Source organism: Phallusia mammillata, chromosome 4 (genome assembly GCF_965637545.1).
Source record: "Phallusia mammillata chromosome 4, kaPhaMamm4.hap1.1, whole genome shotgun sequence".
NCBI classification, from domain to species: domain Eukaryota; kingdom Metazoa; phylum Chordata; class Ascidiacea; order Phlebobranchia; family Ascidiidae; genus Phallusia; species Phallusia mammillata.
In genome coordinates, this window is record NC_137255.1 from 18,054,806 (window position 1) to 18,072,478 (window position 17,673).

Genomic DNA, 17,673 nt, shown 5'->3' on the forward strand with positions numbered 1-17,673 from the left:
ATAAAATATGGGCAAAAAGGGGAAAAAGGAGAAAGGTAGGGGTGCAGAAAAAGCTGCCAATAAGCTTGCTAAAAAAGATGCCAAAAATGAGGGAATGGAAGATTTGGAGGCTATGATTGCAGAATTCAAGGAAATAGACAGAAAAAGGACAACCTTCAATGAAGAAAAGTCATCACACCCTTCACCCAGAAGTAATTTATCTGTTGTTGCACACCCAGAAAAAGATGAACTGATTTTATTCGGTGGGGAATACTTCAATGGACGCAAGACATTTGTGTACAATGATACGTTTGTCTACAGCATTAAAAAGAATGAGTGGACAAAACAACTAATACCACAAGCACCTCCACCCCGTTGTGCTCATCAGGCTGTAGCTGTGTCAAAAGAAGGTGGCCAAATGTGGATTTTTGGTGGGGAGTTTGCTTCACCTAACAATGCCCAATTCTACCACTACAAGGATTTGTGGGTACTTAGTTTAAAGGATCACAAATGGGAGGAGATAAAAGCTTCTGGTGGTCCCTCACAGCGAAGTGGACATCGAATGGCTGTATACAAGAAAAGCATTTTTGTTTTTGGTGGCTTCCATGAGAGTAGCAAAAACTTCTTGTATTTCAATGACTGCTTCACATTCAGTTTGACAGAATACAAATGGACAAAATTAACAGTTGGAGGCAATGGACCATCACCTCGCTCAGCCTGTCAGCTAACTGTTACACCTAATGGCATCTTGGTTGTTGGTGGATATTCAAAAGTAAAGCTAAAAAAGGATCTAGAAAAAGGTAGTGCACACACAGACATGTTTCTTTTGGCTGATGATATCAGTGGGAAATTTAAGTGGAGTCAAGTGAAAGATTCAGGCAACAAACCATGGCCTCGATCAAATTTTTCGCTAACACAAATGGCCCCAAACAGAGCTGTAATGTTTGGTGGTGTTTGTGATGAGGACTTGGAGGAAGATATTGATAGTTACTTCTTCAACTCATTGCATTGCATAGATTTGGTTTCATATCGTTGGTTCAACTTGGACCTTCGTAAACCAAAGGTCCAGAAGAAAAACAAATCAGCTGAATCTGACATTGGCTCTAATGATGACCCTAACACAGCAACAAACACTGATGAAGATCCTACAACAAGCGACAGCCAACCTGATAAACCTCATACATTTTTGTTGCCCTGTGCAAGAATGAATGCAAATATTGTTCTAAAGAAAAATTACTTATTTGTGTACGGGGGAGTTTTTGAAGAGAAGGAAAAGCAAGTAACGTTAAATGATCTCTGGAGCATTGATGTGAAAAAAATGGATGAGTGGAAACAGATTGTTGAGGCTGATGACACAAGTAAGGACTGGATGGAAGAAGAGGATGAAGAGGACTCAGATGAAAGTGATGAAGAGCCACATTCTTCCACAAATGATACAAATAATGGTGAAGGTGATGCCAAATCAAAACCTTGTGTTTTAGGTGGAGAAAGCTTTGATGAATTTTGGGCTCGCACAAGTGAACAATGGTTGGAAGAAGCTAGCTCCATGGCAGAGGAAGACATTCGAGCTGATGAAACAAGAAGAACAGCCAAAAACAATGCTAAAGTGCTTTTCTTTGGAACTTGAAAATGTGGCACAAAACTATGATTCATTTTTTTGGAAAAAGTTTTATTGAGTTGAAACTTATTGAGTTGAAAGAATATTTATCTAATTTATAACACTCCAATCAAAGGTGGGATTGCCTGGCACTAACTTATGGTTTACATATCCTGGGATGATCGTAGATATATTGCAGTTATCTGCAACTTCCCAGCTAAAAAAACTACATCAAAAATGTATGAAATTGGATAGTCGTTGTAACAACATGTTTATATTAGCCTGTGCAATTCTGCCAGGCAGAAACAATCATGATTGTAATGAAAAATTCAAAATTGGTCCGAAATTATGTTGTGAATATATTGCCCTTTCAAAAAAAAAACTATAGTGGAAATGAGGTGAAAATGCTGTGAAAGTAGTTCTAGTTGAAACTATGACAGGCCTAATTTTGCGTTTACATGCTAGCGGTTATTATACCTGTCAGTAAACCTAATAACAGTCAACAGACATTTCAGGTTTTTATTTTAATGACTTTAAATGTCCCAATTTAACAATTATAATAGTGTTTGTGCATAGATTTGAAAGTATTATCATACCGACGAAACCGTCTTACCCCGACCCTGGGGCTAAACTAAGTGAAGTTTCCACCAAGACACTTCTTCCAGTTCTATTCTGTAATCCCTAAGCAAAGTTCCTCCCAAAACCATATTTCCTTCTTTTCGAAGCTGGTCTTCCCACGCTATCCTCTGGACTCCGTCCCTCCACATTGGTCCTGGAAGATATATGTCCCTGGACCTCGTCGCATTTTCCACGATCGGAGCAACCAAATACACATCACCCACCATAAACTCGTCATCAATTGTGTACGCTTTCTGATCGTCATATGTCACCCACCAGATTGGACGTATGGGTCCCATCGCGCTTGCACCACTAACGTAATCGAGTGAAGCGCGCTCTAACTCGTCAAAAACCACCGTTTCGTGCAAAGTTACGTAATCTAGTGCAATCTGAACCGTGTCGTTATCGTATTGCCATGGTGTAAACGAAAATTGCATTGAAGGTAGGAAAGCAGTGATCTGAAGCCAGCGGATAAAAAGTTCGCGCTCAGGAAGTTTGGTGTTCAAGAATCCCGATTCGTACCCGTTGCCTAAACATAAAGAAAGCAATAGCGATTTGTAATAGCAAATCACATTTTAAGTAAGCTGCAGACAGTGCGCACTTATTGGACTTATAAGAACAGTGCATCTGGTGACTATTGGACGTATGTAGCCAAAATTGCCTTCTACAATAGTGGTCGTCGTTGACTATTTATTAAAATCACTTTTTCCCCATCCTATCTAACCTCCAATCATGTCAGGCAATATATACGGGTAACCAAGAAGACTGAATGTAAGAGCCGTAGGAATAAGAGTCTTCAATCCCTTGGCCCGGGTCCACGTTGAGTCCTTGTCCATCATCCTTACAAAAACAGGAAGGTGTTGACTGTTCCACGCTGCCCGCACCTCAATTTGAGTCCCAAATCTACCAACAGACCAACGTTCGTATCATTATTGTTTAACGGTTTTGGTGGGAATCTTGATGTGCACAAAGATACAAAAGGTGCAAATTAGGTGTCGACAGTCTTACAAGGTTAACTTTACTAGCGACTCTTGCGTTAACTTTGCTTTAAAGTTGTGCATAAAAAAATATCCTGTGGCCTACACACTAGGCCTACTACCTAGCTGCACATTCGGCGTAGTATTGAGTGTATCGACCCAAATTAGCCAGGTCTTCGTGAAGCTTGAAATTTGGAACCCCAGTGACGTAATTAATTTCTCCTGCGTCAAACTTGAAGGAATCGACCCCATAATCAGATCTTGCTTTTTTTAAAAGCTCCTCATACCTGTAGAAAGATAATATGCTTTTGAGTACGATGTAGGCTATAGTACGAGCAACTGACGCTCCCTGCATATACAACTGCACTATGGTTGATAACCTCTACGGTTAACCCCTACAGACAGAACATATACACTGTCCAATATCTGCAAATACAAAGGTGACCTACAGGTAATGTTTATGTCGAGCGTAATCAAACCAACCAATCACAAGCTTCGGGTTTCGTAAAGTCGATCGTTGCAGCACGTCCGTTCCACCACGCAACCTGTCCACTAGTTCCCGTTTTGCTGTTGACGATAAAATTTCCGTTTGAATTGCCCGCATTGAAATTCACTGAATCCTGGTCAACAAATGGTGTCACCCAGATAGTGGTTCGGAAGCCAAGGTCATTGAGAGTTCGGATCATTTCGGAGGCGTTCGGAAACTTAACGGGGTCAAAATTAAAATCACCGTATTCAACTTCATACCTAAATGCAAAAATGAGCTAGTCTTAAACACAGTTAATATGACTTTATTGTAAATATATGCTTTAGAGAAGACTGCTGAAGTAGACTTTGGAGGTAGCAGCTTGGACACGTAATGTGCAGTCCATATCCGAAAAAATCAGAGCTACTGACACAGGAATGAGGTGAGGGACAAAATGTGACACAAGAGAACTAGGTTTTGGGATAATGTTTTTGGTTATTATTATTATAAAACCTCGGCACAACCGTAATAATAGCCCTAACCGTCAGCATATTTCCAAAATGTTTAAGACATACCTATAGACTGGTATAAAAAAATATCCATACTTGTGATCTTTTAGACATCAAATGAAACATGTTGGAAATATGCTAACGGTCAGCATTTTTTCTACACAAATTGCATTTTAAATATTTGTGAATGCTCTTTGCGCCACCTGTAGGAATTTTGAAAACTTCTGTGCAGTGAAGTACCTGTGTAAGTAACTCTACTAAAAAACTCACTTGTCGTCAATTTCTAACTGACTGTTTGTAAAGTTGTGCTGAAGAATCTGGTGCGCGTAATCGAGGATGATGGACTGATTAATGTTCTTTTTGTACTGTGCCCAAGTTGACCAGATCGGTGATTTCATCATTCGCAAGTCTGGTAAAGTGTTCGGTCTTGCGAAAAAAGTCTGCACCCATTAAATTTCTTTTGGTATGTATGTTTAAATTGCTTTGTATTTAAGTTGTTTCAAAAAGTATTGTAAAGACAAAAATACGGTTTAGGGTTTATAAATACAGGTCTGTGTGCAATTTACCTTTAATACGTATTCGTGGACAACCTGTGGAGAGCTTCCAAAACACGTTGTGTAAGTCAGTAAATTTTTAGGCTTGTCAAGTGGAGGGGTGTACGGTGAGGTAGACGAACCTATTCAAGTGTTAAAAATGCATTGATGGGTCAAAAATACGTGTTGTTTCCAGTACAACACAAAATATTTTAAGAAAAATTTTGCATTCTGTATCAGTTCTATTTCTTATGGTAACTAAGGTAGTGTCAGCTTTAAGAACCTCTTGAGCAATCCGAGCAGATCAAAACTCACCCTTGAAACATATGTGGCCGTATTCTATGCTGACGTGTAAAGGTACGTGGTCCGGTACATAAAGTGCGACACCGTGCGACGACAACCAGTAGCGTTCCAGCACCGAACCGAATTCCTGATCGTTCGCATACATATCACCGGAAAGGTAGAATGACATGTGTTTGTTCCAGCTAAAAGTACAATACGTTTAGTGAAGCGTTTTGATCAATTTGTCAATCTATGTGAGAAAAAATGACTTGAAATTTGCAAAGATTTGGCAACAGTCAAGCCCCACCCTATATAACGTATGGCAAATACCCTTTACTATCACAAACCTGTTAATTGGCCAATCCTGATAATACATTTCCGCGCCTCCAAACCAATAGCCAGTTAGTGGAAAACAATCGGTTGGTTCAATATCTCCTTCCTGGACACTCCATAACGTTTCAAAGCAAGTCACGTCAACATTTGATGTCTACAAGGTCACAAGTATGGATATTTTTTATACCAGTCTTGGTATGTTTTAAATCATTTGACTAAAATATTGTAAATAGAAAATCCAGTTCCCAGCGTTCCCGATCAAAACTTACAAAAATGTAAGTTTGAGACGTAACTTTTTCCATATATTATGTAGCAAAAGAGTATCGCCAAATGTGTTTTAACTAGAATGTCTGGTCTACTATTCACCTCTTTCTCAGCAATTTGTACAACCACAGACTGTCCCGGACTAAGAATAAAGTGTTGACATGTTTGTGAAGGACTGACGCACTCAGCAACATCAATGACATCCAGAGAACTTCGACCATCAGGACTTTGGATTGCGTGGACGTCGAGAAGAATGTGATTGTCTTTGCTGTACTGAATCTGTCAAATAATATCGCATGATTTATACCTTTTGTTGTAAATATTGCGTTTAAATCCAAAACATGCAGAGAGATTCGCTGTTCAGAGAGATTTTTAAGTTGGTGTCGAAAAGGTTTTAGCCATTTAAGCTAGAATTCGTTGCATTCCACACACATCAGCCAAAAAATGTAAGCCCGCGGGTATAGTAGAAATCTTGTATTCGTGAAACTAGACAGCATCTGCTGTTTAGCATACGTGATCGAATGTTAATTGCATTTCTGTTTCCTGGCAAATGTAGTTTTAAACGATCCAAATTTCTAACAACTGAAAAGGCTAAGCTTAAAACCAAGTGCACAGCAGATAGTAAAGCCAACCATTGCTTGTAGAGACAAAATTTGATCTTTTTTTCTAAATGTAAACGCGAAACAGCAACAATAAGTTTTACAGCTTATCTGTTTAGGCTTATATATGATTAGTCCACAGTTCAACTTTATCATAGTTTGAAGCCAAAAACATGCGTTTTGCAACAAATGCAAAAATATTGCACTAGCAGTGTATTAAAGCGGATTCATGCACAAACAATGCTTTTCTTACCCTACAAAATCGTTTATCAATGTTTGCGTGTATTCCATGATTTGCACCATATGACGACAAAACATTTGCCATGCCAGTGTGTACAGTGCCGTACCAAAATACCCCGATACTCAGTAACGCTACGCCCAAAGTCCATGCCAACAAACACTCCATTGCTCTATGCTCAGGGATCCAAAAACACTATCGGCTACACGAAATTGCTGTTTTGGTGCAAAATTACGTTTACTGGTAGAATACACTGCTGCCTCAAGACCTACAACACAGGCAACACGTCTATCACATTGTCGCAAAGTTTGCAAAAAGGCGGTATTTGCAGACGTTACAGATCCAACAAAAACTGATAAGCGGGCGCGAGAATTGTGGCCATTCTTACACTCTGTTTGGAAAGCGATCGCCCAGTCATAAAAACTCGGTTGTTTAACTGTCATTGTAACGTCAGTTAACGTACTAGTCAGTGTTGATGTACACTCAGTACGTGGCAGCTATAGCCTTATTGCAAAACCAAATTGACCAAAACAAAAAGCTGTACATCCTCGGCACAATAATTTTAATTTCTTGACATCATTGTATCTTCTGTTTGACTTTCTGCCCTATTCATAGCTTAGCGTTATGCAATAATAGAGGTGGTATAGCATCAAAACAAATTTGTAATTCATCACAGCACAGCAATATACGGTTTGCAATTACTATGTTGGTAGGCTTACTCTTCCCAACATAATATTGGTCATTCTCAGAACCACTCCATTTAAACCTACTGTGGTGGACAACGCCTAACGCTAATTGACGACCAGTAATTTACATGGTCCCTCTGGAGACAGACGTATTTTCGTCATGCTTGATTTCACTTGCAGTTTTTTCCCTATTCCTCATGTTTTTTAAAAGACTGGTTCTTTTTGGTTCCTGCCTCAAAATACAGCACTTGTTTAACTTACCCTGTTAAAATTGACATCAACAGTTGCGATTACTTTCGATGTTGAGGTATCTGGACATGGAGTTGGACTAGTTTCTGGGCATGGAGCTGTACTATCATAAGACACAAGGTAACTTGCGCCCAACCCAATCATCACCACACCCGCACATAACACCAGTCCACATATTCCCCATAAAACGTATTTCGCCGAATTGCTCATGGTTCAGTTCATACAGATCCTGATCAAAGCTGTAAAGCAATAGCTAAATGTGGTGAATTACCTGCGCAAAGCATTTCAGGCACAGCACACTGGCCTTTTAAATCACAAGCTAATCTGACCACTCGGTTCTGCTACATATAGGCTTAATCTAGGTTCGGTATCAGTTTGAATTAAAAAAAATTGCAAAATGTTTGTCTGTTTCATCTGGTGTTGCCTGACACTGTACAAGCATGCACAACAGATCGATAATCATTAACATATGATTCCGACGGTTTGCAAACAAACGGAAATATGTGCACAAACGGAAAGGATAGCCAGAAAACAAAAGAGGTACAAAAAGTAGTCAAACTACTGCCGAACATCACATCACAAACGCTAAAGTGCAAAGCTTTCAACTCAAAAAAGAATCATTCTTTCAATGCTGGTTTAGTTACCGTTCAAAAAAAGTTGACCGTAGGAAACACCCAACTGAACTATGACCCAAAATTCCTTTTACTTATCTTTCGTTGATATTTTTTTATATTAAAACATTCGGAAGTGAATTATTGCGCTTGGGAATTGCTATGTACGTTGTTGCAAAAAACAAAGTTGATCTGTTATAGCATAGCCTACACGCGATATGCAACACGCTATGCGAATCTTCACGTGAAAGCTTATATTTTTTTATCTTCTCCTGTCAAGGATTTTTATAATCTTAAAATTATTGCTAGCACTTGGAAGTTTCGGTATGTTACATCAACAAGTTCGATGAACTGTTTGTGCTTCAAATGGGAGTGCAATGTAAACAGAATACGGAAAATAATGACTGATTCGTTAGTGTTATATGGGTCGACCTGAAATTTATGCCTACATTTTGCGCATTAATGTGATTTTACATAATATATTAATGTTATGTAACAGGTGATTTTGAAAAAAAAAACACGCACAAAACATTCAAAATTAAATACCAGTTTAATATTTCGGAAGTTTACGTAAGAATGTAGCAAATATTGAACGCTGTACAGACCATAAAACCACCACTCTTTTTATCGGTATAAATGCAATTTAATATGATAAAGGAAGCATTTAATAAGGATGCTGTTTAATATTTTAAATGTTAAAAATTTTTTTAAACCTATATAGTGTTGTTATGCAAGCACATCATAACATTTTAGAATACATTAGTCAAATACAATGGGGAGATTTAGTCCGGGCACATGTGCTCGTAAAAGGGCGCTTTATAACAGTTCTACTTTAAAGTATTATTTGAGGATAATCAGTTAACGTAAGCAATCAGGAAAAAAACACTCCTGCTTAAAACGCGACCGAGAGTGCTACGCATACGTAATCAGCTTAACGGGACGACGTATATATGTACGGCACAGCGCTTAGAATCCACATTATTAGCTTGGAATCTTCCAGCTGGCGAAAACCTGTTCAAACAGCTCTCTGTCATGAAACGAAACTGATATTTCAGGTATGCGTATGCGTTTCTCTTTATGTTTAACATTTCTGCTTGCTAGTTTTTAGTCTTAAATATTTGATTTTAAAGTAACTTAAAAGTTGCTGTTTTGTCGCCATTTTAAATTCAAGTTCTTGCTCCCTGGCAAGATGACGACTGTATTGCAATTTCCATCTGTGGGTTTATTCGAATTATAACGTGAGTGTATATAAATGTATTAGAACAATGACAGCTTGTTTAGTGACAAGTTGTTTTGATTAATTTTCCGACGTTACGGCATAAAAAAATTAGCGTAATCAAGAATCCGGCCCAAAACAATCTGGTGCAAACGGCACTGCGGCAAAGAAATTTTATTAGGTTGCAAGTTTAAATATATTAACTTTTGACAACTTAACGGTGCTTAATAAATTGTTATGTACTTTATAAAAAGCATGTGAAAAATTTGTTACCAAGTTGCATTATCTCCGGCAAACTATTATATTACATGAAGGTGTTGTTGTTGGGGGCAACCTAACAACAAATAATAAAATTAGCTTGAAAACTTGGGATCTTGGGATCATTTTGGTTGGAGTTTAGGTAAAACTTTCAGGTCGACCTCATTAATTGAACAAAGTTGATTTGTTTTCGGTTTTATTACACATATGCAATTTCAGGCACTCATCGAGTTTCTGCTGATTCTCCTTATTTCCATAACACCTACGTCACTCGTATATTTGCAGTAAGTTTGGTTTATAATGTCAAACTTTTAGTAACACCGTGTGTTGGTAAAATTAGAATTGCCGCAGCGGGACGTTTCTTCCTTTTCCATCAAAGGCCTCATGTATAAATAGTAGCGTTTCGGTGAAGTGGGCGAACTTGTAACATGGCTTGGGAGTTGAAATCCTCACCACGCCTCTATAAAACCCAAAGCGGAGGCGGAAATTTACGACATTTGCCATGGTTTGCGAAATGAAAACCTGTTTTGTGGGGCTGCGGGTGCTTAGTTGGTGTGTTAAATGTATTGGAAGGTGAGTTGCGCAGGTTAATCTAACTATTTTAATTGTAATAGTAGGAAAGAAATTCTAATACGAAACGCAGAATGTTTTGGCTCAAATTAACTTCACCCCAAGTAAAAATCCCAAAACTGAATGATATTGCCACATTTTGGACCATATTTTTTGCCAAGTGCGAATTATAGAACCGATAACCAGAAGTAAGGGAGGAACACCCGCTGACACAGCTCGGATGGAATTTCTTCGCAAATGCCAGTTAACGATTCTCTCTGGGGTCGTGAGAAAAGTCGTTGCACGTCTGGCGTTTCCAAACTTGATTTTGCGCTTTGTTTCTAACATTGCCAAACGACTGGATGTTAAATGAATATTTCAGGCTTTTAGGTCGCTTTAGTGGTTCGACAAGTGCGAACAGCCGTATAATCAAGGTATTTTACAGGTTTGAAAGGTTTTGTTTATTTATTTTACCGCAACATGCAATGCATCTTGCAAGATTTCGCATCTCAAGTTTACACGTATATTTGACAGAGATGTTAATTTTCCAAAAATAGTTTCAAACATGTGTTACAGAACTGAAGGAAATAGCCAAAAGTGCAGATGTCGTGTTTTGTAATTCTCGTCCATTTTGTTAAGTTCGGCTTCGACCAAAACCAAGTAGTGCGCATCAATTTGAAGAAGATTCAGAATGCAAACCAGAGCAAGGTAGAAATTTGTGATGCTAGTTTACTAGCAATAAGGCACGATGCATTTTTGTTTTGTTATAATTCAGAAGGTAAAACAACAAAAACAATTATACCGAAAAACTTAGTAAAACAACTTGTTTTTTTATTTTTACGAGAGGCGACAATTAAGAAAAATCTGCATTTAAGTATTTTGTTGATATGATTGCAAGCAAGAACAATTAAGATCGTAAGATAAATAAAAGGTAAAATAACTTAATATCGCTTAAATGTAGACAAAATATCGCTTTGTCACAAAGTCGGTACAATTGACATAAGCCTATACTTAGTCAAGGGACCTCGATCTCTCTTTGGTTACTTAGAATTATGAAGAATTGCATGAAACTAAGCAACCAGAAGTAGATCGGGTGTTCAAATGTCGACATACATTTGCAAAGCCGAGATATGCAATGTACTGTAAAAATCAGTAGATTTACAACTGAAATTTTCTTTTTTGCCAGCAAGCAGATAAAAGTTTTAGTTCTTTGGCGGAGCATTAAAGCTATTCTTTCGGTAGACGTGGTCTTTACAAAGAGCTAAACCAAACATCGCGACGCCATTTTTTACCGGATTAGCCACAGCGCTTCTTTTCCATTTGTCAGTTATATGTGGGGAATTTTGTCAAGTTTTTATTCAGCTTTGGTTTGGGGCCTTCATTCTTTAAGCTCACGATTTTAGCTGACTAAATGACATATATCGTTACCTTTGAGCCTTTCCGTTTGCTAAATAGGCTATCTTTCAAAAACAAACTCTGGTGGATTCACAATAGCGGGGAATTATAGGCTATTACAAATATTGTGGATAATTAAAAAAAATTGTTGCAGACAATTTCCTTTACCGTTTTGTACAGTAGATATGTGACAACGAAATATATAACCGTAAATATAGTCAGCTCGACACTGCTTAATCTATTTAACTCTAAATATGGAAACAGGTTTCCAAGGAAACAGAATCAGTCAGTCGTATTCTAATAGCCTTATTATTCTAATAAGATTCTATTTGAAAAGGAACTGACGATGCCAATAGGCGAAATATATATTCTTAAACGTTTACCTACTGATTCTGTTTTTTTGGAAACCTGTTTTCATATTTAGAGTTGTACTTGAACAAAAACAGTGATCGTCGTTAAGTATGTTGCCTGTCAGATGGTCAGATACTGCTCAATCAATTGATTATAGGCCTAATCTATTTACAATGACCTTGACAAAGTTATCTTTTGTTCAAAAGAGATCATGCAGACTGGCTAAAACAACCCTTTGTTTCAGATTCTCAAGAAGATTAAAATACCCGAAGGTTACATATAAGTTAATTTTTTTATTGACAGCATTACAAAAATGTGAAACTTTAAGGAAGGCCCAAACGCTAAAAAAGTTACATCGCATCAAGAATGCCTTATTTGCCAAACAAGCGATTCGGGCCTATGAAAACGTGTGCTGCCTTATCTATTTTCCCCACATCCCATTTTTGCATGAATACAATTGTTGTAGTAACAACAATGACATCAGTAACTGTATATCAGACTGGAATAGCAGCAGGTTTTGTCTTATTTTCTGTCTTATTGATTTGTCACCTTGTGCCGTGTGTTAGATATGTTAAAATTTGTTTAATATCGTTTTGCTTGTTTCTGTAGATTACAGCATCTTTTTTACCTCTTACTGGTTGTTTGTACGCTTTTTGTGTAAGACTGTTGATGTCTACAAACGTAAAATATAACCTCGTTTTCGGAACAACTTCTTTATTATTACTGAAAAAAGTGTAGTTGTCGTTGACAAGATGCATATACTATTGGTCTTGCGCGAATATTGAATTTACGATATCAAATTAGGTCACATCTTTTACTTATATCGTTAAGCCACTAAGTTTTGATACAAATTTGTAAATTCATCCGATAGATATCTACAACAAATGCTTGGTTTTCGTATTATAAGATGTTAAAAATTTTGATTGGCTTGATAATACAGCAATATTTTACGCATTATGCGTAAATGACTTTTAAAGTGCAACATACATTTTAATGTATAACGCTTGGAGTTTTGTCTTGCGTACTTGATGCGAATTGCAGAAACTACTAATTTTAAAAGTCAAGGGTTGTTTTTTCCTTAATATTTTCCTTATCCATTGGCATAAAACAATACGTCGGGTATAAAAAGGTGGTTCGAATAGGACTAAATGTGATATTTAGTAGCAAGCTGCCTTATACAGGAGTTTGCCTCTTTTAATTGGCGATAATGCATTTTTGCATTTTTGAGAAAAAAAGACATCGCATGTCAAAGCATCAGCCTAAGCTTTTTTGCAAATTTTAGTTCTACAACTATTACATTTTAAGGAAACAGTATTTACAAAATAACGTAAAAAATGAACTGGCAACATTGGCCGAAAAAAGGCGTACTAGGTAATAGCTATACATAGGGGTTTTAAGTTTTCAATTAAACATATAAATTAAAATTACCTTTATCGCATAGAAAACTTTATTGATAGAAATAAACGTATTCTTCTTTGAAGAGAAAAATAAAAAAACTCAAATTTGCATGAAAAAAGTAATTTACCTGACAATTGCCAACAGTCGGTAAAAATAAACAAAATCTACAACAATATTGCACTAGTTGGCCAATAATCGAGACGTATCTTGTTCTGGGTAAATGTCTCGGTAATCGGGAGGATCGTCGCTGATGTCACCATCGTAGTTAACGCTGGTGGAACTGGAGTCGGCACTAGAGGCGCTGTCATCTGTAAAAATCAAAATCTTTAAATTAAATGCTGCTGGCAAATTTGAGTGAAAGGGATTTTGTTGTCTGTTCTATTGTTAAATAATACAGTTCATTTAGCTCCAGCACTCCACAGTCAACTTTGGTACCAAGCTTTGTCTGGCCTTTTTTAATCTTTCCTTATCTGATGCCTTTAACGAAGAGGTAACTTTTGGTCCTGATCCTTTTTACTTCTGTTTTTTTTTTACCTTGGTGTAATTGTTTTGTCAATCTTTTATTCAATAAATCATGCTTTTATTTAAAATGAACCCAAAAGTTGGAAACATGGTAATGCAAAGCTGTATCACCCTATATTTGTTCCCTGGTCCATGATCCATGGTTTTGTTATAACTGGGTGACTTGCACCTCTGCTTTATGAAAGAACTAAAAGCGGATTTTTAAAAAGCAGAGAAAAGAATAACTACCCTAGACCACATGTAATTTTACCCAATGCTTTACTAGTTTTATACTTTGTACATTGTTGGATTTGAATCAGATCTCACACAATATGATGCCCAAACTGTATAACATGCAAGACTGATTGTAATTCCTTTTTTTTTAATTCAGTACTAGCATTTCTTTTTCTTAATAATTTTGCATTTAAGGGTGTAGCATCATTAAGTTTCTTCTGCATGCATTTATTATATGTTACACCCAATTTCCTTCCTTTTGGAAATTACCACTATTTCCGCTAGTTATCACTGCTTGCTTACCTAATTCTTTTTACTTGTGACAAGCCTTACATGATAGAAGGGTCAGAAGACACTAGGCACCACCACACAGATGTACTTTACACCACTAATTATTAAAAGTGCACAGTGTTTTTTTTAAGGTGTTTTGGGGGACCGAAACGGTTTTTGCCAGTAGCCTAATAAATAATTCGTTTAAGCAAATATGGCTATTTTTTGGTATTTAAATGAAACACTTGCGGTCTCTTAAAACTACTTAGCGGTCACCCAAACCAAACCTTAAAAAAACCCTGAAAGTGCTGTATATAAGATTAACTAAACAACGATGGAACTAAATTTAGGATAAATGCAAACAATCAACTTACTATCTGTTGCAATATTGTCACCATGCACATCCTCTTCAGACATAGTTGGCTGTAGTTGAACAAGTTCCCGTGGCGACAATGGAAAGGGAGGGTGGTTCTTTGTAATAAAGTGTTGGGATGCCACGCCCAAAACAAACAGGCCTGCCCATGCACCAATCAAAGTATAGTCTGCCAACATTGCAACATATATTTTGAGCAAAGTAACTTCCACTCGAAAACATAATGACTTTAGCATATGTATTAATTACAGGTATATAGACCTGGGAACATATTTAAGTTGTTAGAACAAATAAAATGAATTTGCAAACCTAATATGTATAGTGGATACACAATTGTGGCATCAAGTAGATTCACAGTAGTCATCTTTCGAACAATGATTAGAATCAATTGGCCAACAAGAGAGCAGTACCAGTATACAGATCCAATGCAAGCCACAACAAGGTAGGACCCAACCAACGCAGACGAGACAATGCACATTCTATGCATCTTGATGACAAGAATCAATGCCAACACATAAACCATACATCCACAGAGAAGACTTAAGATAAATGTTGCACGATATCTGAAATCAGAGGTAGTCGATACAAATGATCTTAACTTTTAATGCAACACATAAGTCAAAAAAGAAGCAGTACTAGCAAGCTACCAAGGCTTTATGGTGTAATCTCCTAATTTGACCAGCCTGACAGATTGCTTGTCATAGTAATGTTCTTTTAATTAATTTTGCAGTGTGCATAATTGCACGGCAAAATATATACCTCAGTAAACTTCTTGCTCTTACACATACCTGAATATGTATGGATATATTTGATTTAGATCACAGAAGATAATCCATACTCACTCAAATACTGTCATGTTTGATAGTGGAGTAATGAATATTATACAGGCAAAGCAGAAGCCCCCAACAATTCCAATAACTGAACTGAACATGGCAGCTTTTCCAAATCGAAACCACAATGCAGTAATGGATATAGACCCAAGGAGTCCAATAACTGTAAAAAATAATATATGAACTAAATTTAAGTGCTTTCATGCCTTCAAGTAATTCACTTTTAATTATCACAGTGTAAATATAAAAAAAAAATTTTTGTAGTTGTACAACTAGTTTAGGTAAAATTTACTACAGTAAAAAAGTATGTAAATGATGTGTGATGAATATCACACATGAAGTATGCAACACATAAAAACACACAACATAATACCCAAGTACCCCAAAATATATATAGTTTAATCACTAACCTGTTAGAATGGTAAAATTTAGACTATTATAGTGGAGCCATATACCAAATGCCTCCATAAAGCATATTGCCAATATAACAAAAAACATTCCAGACATGAAAAACAATTCAAAGATGAAGAACCTGTGAGGTAAAGATAACTGGTATATGCACATACATGAGCTGATTTTAATCACAATATTAAAGAAACACATAAATATTTTTATTAGGTTTTGTACCATGATTACTTTTTCAAACATGTGCAAGTGGGTTCAAGACATGATACCACAAACATAGGAATTTGTTAATTAGGTGTTTCATAGGACAAGTGCAAAAAGGCAGCTATGTAAAGCCACACACCTTGTTTAATGTTTAATAAAACTATTTATAGGAAACCAACAGGATAACTGAAGGGACATAGAAATCAAACACTGCTTAGTAATATATGCTACAGTATACAGTACCTCATTTAGTTTAAACATTGTTCACTACATTCATGTAATTAGACTTTAAATGCACTTTTGATGTAATCGATTTGTACAGTAAAATTTACCAAAATCAAAGTAAAAATTAAATGCGGACAGGAAGCGGGTACCATAATAAACTGAAATTTTAGATGCTGCAGCAAGACATGATTTTAAACTTGTGATTATAATTTGGCTATGTTCACCAATGTCAGACCCCCCAGCCTTTACCAGCAACCAGGCACCTTTGACATATAACACATCGCCAAGAATGAAATATTTCAAAAAACAAATGCAGTGACCAGCTTACCTGTGGCCTACAAGGCAAAGCAACAATCCCACAGCTCCTAACACCATTGTTATAATTTTTAAAGCCAAAACTGCCTGCTGTGAATCATCATAGCTCCCCATTTTTATGGTGGTTGGGATGTACATAGAATGAGTTCCAAATTTTGGGTCTGTGACCACGATGTAAGTCATCATTGCAGCACATGGATATGCAGCAAGGTGATATTTTGCATGGTCAGAGCTGGTCAAATCAGCAACTTTGTAGCTGAAGCTGGTTTTGCCACCAAAAATATTAGAAAAAGCATTGAGATAGTCATTATTGGCTTTGCATAGGGAACGATTGCAAAGTTCACAGGTGGGTTTCAAATTTGAATTTGCCTGATATGTGAAATCAGCATACACGCTATATTTTAGTCTTAAGTGCATAGAAGAATCTGAGTCACACACTGGGGGTTTAGACCCAATATTACTGCCAACATTAGCAGAGGAAAACTTTACTCTGGTTGATCCATCTCGTTTCTCATCAATATCAATCATAGGGTATATGTTCATGTTGTGAACAAGGTTACAACCACCTGGAACTGGTTGTTTACTGCTAAACGATAAAGCAGTAATAATGCATTTATCTTTGAACACAGAACTGCAATTTGATGTCAGACGAAAATAAACACGATTGTGCCTGTTTAAAGTTGAAGAACGCAAGACAATCAAGCCCACAGAAGATCCATTTACGTAATTTCCAAAGGAAAAGTTTTTGACCAAACTTAGAACCACTGATGAGTGCTCACAAGCAATATGTACCAAGGCCCCAACGGAGCTGTTTGGCATGTGAACATTTAATGTAGACTTCACATTGTATGGAATATATTTAACTTCAGAATGATTGGACTCAATGGAAAATACTTTATGCTTCAAATGGTCTTGAATATATGGAGAACGTAGATCTGAGAAGAAAACTTTAATGTGAAAAACAAAACAAACACACTTTTCTTGGTTCTTACCTGCAGTGGAGAAGAGAATAAAACTAAAAATGCAAACCATTGAGTAAACAAAAGCCATTATCTCATAATATTGACAACATGAAGAAACGGGTGTGTTAGTCCGGTGTCTTTTTATTTCAGAAAATACTAATAAAAACAAGGATGAAGGATCACTCGAGCAATAAAAACACTTCCTTTGCTTTTTTCGGTAAATACCCTAAATAAAAATTTCACATT

The 17,673-nt window shown here is 36.8% G+C and overlaps 3 protein-coding genes across 4 annotated transcripts; 1 reads left to right on the forward strand and 2 right to left on the reverse strand.

Annotated features, from left to right (window-relative positions):
- Nucleotides 1–7: 7 nt before the first annotated feature.
- LOC145224149 (kelch domain-containing protein 4-like) lies at nucleotides 8–2,160 on the forward strand. The gene has a single exon (XM_080090584.1). The coding sequence runs from the start codon at nucleotides 8–10 to the stop codon at nucleotides 1,604–1,606; it is 1,599 nt and encodes a 532-aa protein (XP_079946710.1). The 3' UTR covers nucleotides 1,607–2,160.
- Nucleotides 2,161–2,202: 42 nt separating this feature from the next.
- LOC145224148 (alpha-galactosidase MYORG-like) lies at nucleotides 2,203–7,192 on the reverse strand. Of its 2 annotated transcripts, XM_080090583.1 has the most exons (11): nucleotides 6,411–7,192; nucleotides 5,661–5,837; nucleotides 5,309–5,448; nucleotides 4,995–5,164; nucleotides 4,713–4,822; nucleotides 4,417–4,586; nucleotides 3,655–3,918; nucleotides 3,294–3,458; nucleotides 2,919–3,097; nucleotides 2,419–2,723; nucleotides 2,253–2,348 (listed from the first exon to the last, which is right to left on the reverse strand). In XM_080090583.1, exons 1-11 carry the CDS (start codon nucleotides 6,561–6,563, stop codon nucleotides 2,316–2,318), a joined length of 1,866 nt encoding a protein of 621 aa, XP_079946709.1. In that variant the 5' UTR covers nucleotides 6,564–7,192; the 3' UTR covers nucleotides 2,253–2,315. The 2 variants fall into 2 exon arrangements, with proteins under 2 accessions (XP_079946708.1, XP_079946709.1); XM_080090582.1 differs by having other exon boundaries at nucleotides 2,203–2,723.
- Nucleotides 7,193–10,778: 3,586 nt separating this feature from the next.
- On the reverse strand, nucleotides 10,779–17,657 carry LOC145224623 (transmembrane 7 superfamily member 3-like). Its single transcript, XM_080091160.1, has 7 exons — nucleotides 17,458–17,657; nucleotides 16,479–17,400; nucleotides 15,727–15,848; nucleotides 15,329–15,479; nucleotides 14,796–15,049; nucleotides 14,488–14,655; nucleotides 10,779–13,416 (listed from the first exon to the last, which is right to left on the reverse strand). Exons 1-7 carry the CDS (start codon nucleotides 17,513–17,515, stop codon nucleotides 13,289–13,291), a joined length of 1,803 nt encoding a protein of 600 aa, XP_079947286.1. The 5' UTR covers nucleotides 17,516–17,657; the 3' UTR covers nucleotides 10,779–13,288.
- Nucleotides 17,658–17,673: the final 16 nt, after the last annotated feature.